We start from the raw sequence: 6517 nt of genomic DNA, 5'->3' as shown, positions 1-6517 counted from the left end.
CATATTAATTAATAACTGGAGGTATTTTGGCAATTTTGAGGACGCCAAAAAATGACATCCAATGATCAGGAGGGCTTATATGTAATTTTTTTGTATAAATGTGGATTTGATTTGTAACCCGAAATAGTACTATTTTTAATTTTCTTAATTTTTCAAGGTCTTTATTGTGCACTTTTGCCTTATTTATTTATTTATTAATTTTTCCTTTTATCTTTTCCATTTTTTACCAACCAAACTGGGTTAGTTTGCGAGGTTAAGTCAACGTTACTCTCTCAGGGGGTGTCTTTCAAGTGAAACACAGCGTCTCGTGAATCGATCAAATCAAATCCATTTCATCTTCATCACCCAAGAAACCCTATAAATTTTCTCTCTCCAGAATTCATTTGAGCTTTGATTCGAACTCCAGAGACCCTCCAGAACATCTTTGATCAATTTAGAGGTATTCTTTGTTAACATTGCTATATATATATATATATATATTTTACTTATCTCTTGAATTTGTTTTCTTGTAAGTCTTTTATATTTCTTCTCTCTCTCTCTATTTATATAGGGGTCTGTCTATTTATTATATATTCTCGCTCTCACCTTCATCTGGGATTCCCAACCCGTGCTTCCAAATTCAGTTTCATAAAACACAAATTAGAAACTTACCCAATTTTCTCCTCAATTTTTTTGACTTCTTGGAGTCATCTATTCCCTCCCACTCTTCTCCGCAAACAAACACCATCTCCATCAATACACACACACACACACACACACACACACACACATATATCTATATAGTCACATGTACAAACCATAATTTACGACTCTACTCTTTCTTGATCATCATCAGGTTTGCCTCTCTCACGCACTTGATTTCTCTCTCTCTGTCCATGTTTTACTCATTGATTCTGGCTACAATTGCATAGCTCCATTCTCTTTACATCTTTCAATATTTTCTTTAATATCCAAACGTGTATATATGTTTCTACATGCTTGATTCCAAAACCCTAGCTAATTTATGTACAAGTTTGTGTATGTATTATGTGTATTTGCAATACTAAAACACTTGGAGATTTTAGATTTTAGAGGTAGGGTTTGAATGTGACATTATGTGAAGAAGACAACCCCTCTTTTTGTAGCTCACGGAGTTTAGTTAATGGTGTGTTGTTGATCGGCTACGCTTATTATAAACTAAGTATTTGTCAGCTATTTTCTGTTTGTATCTCAAACTTCCTCTATAATTTAACATATAGTTGCTTCAATTACTCTGTATTTTTCTTTTCATTTTTTTGCACAGAAATTGCTTGTAAAATTGCATAGCGATGAAGTTCTGTTGTTATTGTTGTCTCTATTGTACTAATGTGCTTTTGTTGACTGACGTCTGCAATTAATGGTGTCATAAATTACCATGTGTATTAGTTACTTAGATTTGTCCATCAGCTTGATTTTACATGAGTACCTTTAAATGCATTGTGGAATGTTGTCGAACAAATCTTTGGATTTTCTTCGGCTTTGATGACTATATCACTCTAATTATAACATTGATACATTGATTTGTGATTGTCATTTGTCAACATCTATGCAATGTAGAGTATAACACATCTTCGATAGAAAATGTCCACAAGATTAGTAAATAGCTGCTACTTGTTTTTTTAATATTTTCCCTTTTGATGCAGATAATGCTGTAAAATATAACCTGTTTATAAAACAAAATGTTTTCTTGAAGTGATTCATTGGGTTATAATGATTCCTTACATGGAGAAATTGCTGGTTGTAACATATTTTTAACAAAATGTCTTTCAAAATTATAATTGTCTCTTGCCCTTGATTTTGACAACTTAAATTGCTATTTTTGTCTTTTGAAAATGACATTATTTATAGATAAAGTAGTAGTGAGTGCAAGTAGTGATAGGAGAAGTAAAAGTGAAATAGCTGTTGTAGTTAGGGAATAAATAGCAGTAGTAAAATTAGTAATCTCTTAATGTTAGAATCAATGTAAGCATCTGTATCAATTGTTGTTGATTCTTTAACTGTCTATATGTTTGCTAGAGAAATCTGAATTCATAATACGCTGACTGATCAAACGCTAAAATCATAACATAAGTAAGCCTACAATAGCAAGCATGATGAAATGTTAAAATCCTACCATGTTAGTTTTGAAAAAAAAAAAAAAGAAAACAAATATTAGTAAGCATCCCAAGTGGCGGCTAGTGTCTTCCATTTAGTTAATCATGTGGGTTATAAATGAAATGTTGGTTATTGAACCAAAAGGCTAAAGTAAGATTTTTCAAAAGGAATCCAATTTTGGGGAAGCTTTTATAACAATGTTCAGCCATTCAGACAACTAAGTTTGGATCGGTATTTTACATTCTTATATTGTAAACAAATCAAATTGTGCCAAGTCAATTTAGGGGGATTAGAAAACTTCTTTCATTCACCCAACTACAATACAAAAGAAGAAATGGATTAGGGATGAAAGGCTGTCAACAATGAAAGATCAACAGGGTGAGAAATTCAAAATCTTTTCCGTTCCTTGTTTGCCTCTTCAAGTCCAAGACCTTTGAAGAAAAACCTTCAGTCTATTCAGCAGCTACTGCCTTGAAAAAACAATGGATCTCTGCAGTGGGACACTGGGACATCTCTTGAGAAGTGAAGTTTGCGGCTTTTCAGCTGTGTTTTAGGGGGCTGGGTGCCTTAAGGCAGTAATGCTCGATTGTTTCAATAGGTTATTTTACCACAAGCATTGGGATTTGCCTGGCAAAGAGATACTTTAACTATCAAAGTTTTTTCCGCTTGGAAATTCTGTTCAAAGAAGTCAACCCAAACCAACATCAAGCTCCCTAAAATCTCAGCTTCATAGACCATTGACAGTTCCCCACAATCATTATTTTCCATGCAAGATTATATCCCAAGTAATCAATAGCTGCATGAAGGTCTTAATTGTCCCATGAAAGCAAATCCAAGACAATATTTTGGTCATATTTGAAATTTTTCACATGTCAAGGCTTAAGAAAAATGGAAATCAAGCAGCGATGTCCACCGATGCTATGAAGTTAATGCTTCCTTTGCTCTCCAATTTTCCATGCAGTAAGTTTTCTTCTGCACACCAGTGCTACTGTCCTACATAATATCACAACTCTCTCTTTCATTTATTGGGGTTTCTCCATCTACATCAGTCCGTTTCTCCCTCTTCAATCTTGTTAGGTTCTTTTTACACGTTTTTTAGGATTGTTTCAATGAATTTATAATGGATTTTTTTGCAAAAAAAGGTTTCTATTTGGAACTATCATATATATATATATGTTTTAATTTCTGTCTCTTTATTATCTATATTTTTTACTTGACAATAATGTTGAATGAAAACAAGTTAGCATAGTTTCTTTTTATTTATAGCGTTAAAATAATTTGTATTTATTTTCATGGTGGATCTGCATCTTCATTCCGTTAAAAATGAATATTTGCTGGTGGTGTTGAGCCCTCATCTATCAAGGATCTTCTTAAACAATAGAGATATTTTTAGATTTCCTAACTACAGTAGCATGTCCAGAAAAAGGAAAAAAATAGTAAAAAATAAAAAATGCAATCGAGGATTAGATATCTAATAATTTTTTCAGTTAATTTTCATTGCACAAATGATGATGTTGTTTTTTTTACTCTTTTCGACTCCATTTCTAATTCCATACATCAATCAGACCCTAACCTTAGGGTGTCATTTCTTTTCTTTTCTTTTTCTTTTTTGTTTTTTGTATTCATGTGTACGCTGTATCAAGTTTTTCTGTTTTATTAATCTTCCAGGTATGGTTATGTGTTGCACATGAACTAAATTAAATTTTGATGGAGTGTGTGGTTCAGGGAATTATAGAGACACAGGTAACTTACACACGACTAGATTGTTTCTATCTCCTCTATTATATGTAATGCTTCTAATGTTCGCTTAATATTTAGTGATGTTGAGAACTGTATTCTGTACACCAACTGTTTTGTACTTTTGCTTTATCCTCCAACCAAAAAAAAAAAAAAAAAAAAATTGTTGTCCTGTGCAAAAGTCCATTTACTCAACGGTTTAAGATCTTGAATTATTAAAATGTATGAAGAAGCATCAAACGTCTCTTGTTCAGAATAATTGAAACACAGTGAAGTGGTAGTTGCTGTGCTATGGTAGCCGTTAGTTTTGAAAAGTTAAAAGCATTTCAGTGTTGAGCATGGTGAAAACAGGATGGTCTTTACCCCAACCTGTCTTACGGTTGTTCCCAAATCTGGGTGGCTTTTTACAATTTACACTTTTAGTGAAATATACAATTATTATTAACTACTTAATAAAAAATAAAAAAAAAGAAAAAAAAAAGAAAAAGAAAATTATTAGCTGGAAAGTGGTAAAAATATGCGCGCACACACACATATATGTTTTGGTTAGTAAAGATGATTTTTGTCTTAAATTTGCTCTCATCTATGTTCCCATGGCGCTTTAACTCTCGATTGTCCAAAATAAACAAAAATATAACATAGATTCCATCTGCCTTTACATGCACAATTTTTTTTTTCTAATTACAGTGTTCAAATTTTATGCTCAAGTTTTTACTGCATCAAATTCCAACTCCTCTGTCTTAACCATTGTGAAGTCTTTCTTGCAGCATGTTGAGGCCCTCGAGATTCTTCTTCAAGGTCTTTGTGGTGTTCATAGAGAACGTTTAAGAATCCATGAATTATGCCTAAAAAGCGGCCCAAGCCTTGGTAAGGGATTATTGTGCTTTTATTCTACTCATGCAAGGATGAACCATAGGAGCATGCCAGTGCGTGCATACATGTATCTAGTAAACTCTATAATACTTTCCCTGGTGTTTGATGTGATTGTTTGCCACATTGATAATCTTTTATTTATTTATTCTTTTGGAGTGGTGGAGGGGGCTCGAATCGTCAGCATTCTATTTGGAAGGAGCAGTAGGAGATGTTACTCGGGCTAAGCCCTTGGTGCTATTGTTACCTTTTCACTTTACTGAAAGTCCACTTTAATTGGTGTGTTAGGATTTGCCTATGGGTGACTTGAAGTGAAGATTGTGACAGTTGAGATTATCGAAGACCTAAATACATATGGATACAAATAACTTATTTGAATATGACCTATTTCTATAAAAAATAACATGGCCTAATTACTGCATTGGCTGGCCCATGACGTGAACATATTAATACTAAAAGTGCAATGGTGATTATTTGTTTGTATGGTGGCTATCTGGTTCATTCTATCTTGTTTTCAGGGGTTGTAGCTTCGGAGGTTCGTCTCTTATGCGATCTTGAACAGCCTGAACCCACTTGGTAGAGAGAGGAATCTTCCTGAGATATGCATTATTGTTTTTGGTAATTGTTTGCATGCATGTATTTATGGAAATATTAAACTTACAGGACTGTTCGACATGTTGGGGGCGCAATGAGAGGTGCTGGTGCTGAACAAATTTCAGTTTTGGTGAGGAGTGTGATCGAAAGCAAAGTAAGCAAGAATGTGCTCCGCTTGTTTTACGCTCTCGGGTACAAGTTAGACCATGAGGTGCTGAGAGTGGGATTTGCATTCCAATTCCATAGGGGTGCTCAGATAACTGTCACTGTCTCTTCAGTTAATAAGATGCTAAAACTCCATGCAACTGATGAAGCTGTGCCTGTGACGCCGGGCATACAGCTGGTTGAAGTGACAGCCCCGGCATCATCTGAAAACTACACTGAAGTTGTCGCTTCCATGTCGTCTTTCTGTGAATATCTTGCACCGTAAGGGTTTTAATACGATTTTTCTTCTCTTTTCATAAAATTCTTGGATTGATAATAAATAAAACTCATATAATATTGTTCATTAAATCGTTAGCTTGCACCGTGTCTTAGAGATAATTATGGTTTTCGGCATTTATTTTGCAGGCTTCTCCATTTATCAAAACCGGGGAATTCAACCGGGGTTGTCCCAACAGCTGCTGCTGCCGCTGCATCTCTCATGTCAGATGGTGGAGGTACGACCTTATAACGGGGTTGTAAAATGCTAGCTTTTACTGAATTAGAGGCGAGATTATGTTTTTGACTGCTTGAAGCCTCCACAAAAGTGGTGCAATTTTGGAGACAATATGAATGACTTTTTCATTCCCTATAATGTGAAAGTTTCATTTGAAGGTTTATATTTTGTTACCTTGAATTGGAGGGCTGAAGCCTCTAACAAAGGTACATCAAGATGAACTGGTTTGCAGTGACCTCTAAATTGAGAACAGTTATCCCCTCGTGATTCCATTCATGGATGTCTGTGAAAAGTTGGAAGGCGCATGGACATCTTTTGGGTGTACAAATTAACTTAAATAAAGAATGTCTAACTAAGTATATAAAATCAGAAGAAATTACATGTCAAGAAATCCGGGCTTTTCTAGACGAGTAATGCTCCTGAGAGGACCCTTTCATGAGAAGAGCTCATACGTTTTCTGATGAGAGGTCCTCTTAAGAGCATTACTCGATCATTTCTGTTAGCTCTCTCTCCCACGCGCACGTACACAATTTGAGCTACCTCTTG

The 6517-nt window shown here is 34.7% G+C and overlaps 1 protein-coding gene across 3 annotated transcripts; it reads left to right on the top strand.

Moving 5' to 3' along the window:
- The first annotated feature begins 271 nt into the window (after window positions 1-271).
- LOC132276948 (mediator of RNA polymerase II transcription subunit 18) lies at window positions 272-6134 on the top strand. Of its 3 annotated transcripts, none has more exons than XM_059778597.1 (6): window positions 272-439; window positions 3781-3855; window positions 4617-4716; window positions 5238-5295; window positions 5383-5739; window positions 5884-6134. In XM_059778597.1, the coding sequence occupies exons 2-6, from the start codon at window positions 3820-3822 to the stop codon at window positions 5984-5986; spliced, it is 654 nt and encodes a 217-aa protein (XP_059634580.1). In that variant the 5' UTR covers window positions 272-439; window positions 3781-3819; the 3' UTR covers window positions 5987-6134. The 3 variants fall into 3 exon arrangements, with proteins under 3 accessions (XP_059634580.1, XP_059634581.1, XP_059634582.1); XM_059778598.1 differs by lacking the exon at window positions 272-439 and adding an exon at window positions 527-835; XM_059778599.1 differs by lacking the exon at window positions 272-439 and adding an exon at window positions 869-3072.
- The last annotated feature ends 383 nt before the right edge of the window (window positions 6135-6517 follow it).

Source organism: Cornus florida, unplaced genomic scaffold (genome assembly GCF_030987335.1).
Source record: "Cornus florida cultivar Cherokee Brave unplaced genomic scaffold, ASM3098733v1 CherokeeBrave_3.0.0_Hap2_Chr10, whole genome shotgun sequence".
In the NCBI taxonomy this organism is placed as follows: domain Eukaryota; kingdom Viridiplantae; phylum Streptophyta; class Magnoliopsida; order Cornales; family Cornaceae; genus Cornus; species Cornus florida.
The sequence above is the reverse complement of the archived record's forward strand: the minus strand, read 5'-3'. Positions and strand labels throughout refer to the sequence as shown.

What these genes read in the sequence shown, in the direction of transcription:
- LOC132276948 (XM_059778597.1), top strand. Translation starts at nt 3,820, where the DNA reads ATGGAGTGTGTGGTTCAGGGAATTATAGAGACACAG. An exon ending in AAAAAGCGGCCCAAGCCTTG is followed by an intron (nt 4,717 to 5,237) that starts GTAAGGGATTAT and finishes TCTTGTTTTCAG; the next exon opens with GGGTTGTAGCTTCGGAGGTT. An exon ending in TTCTGTGAATATCTTGCACC is followed by an intron (nt 5,740 to 5,883) that starts GTAAGGGTTTTA and finishes TTTATTTTGCAG; the next exon opens with GCTTCTCCATTTATCAAAAC.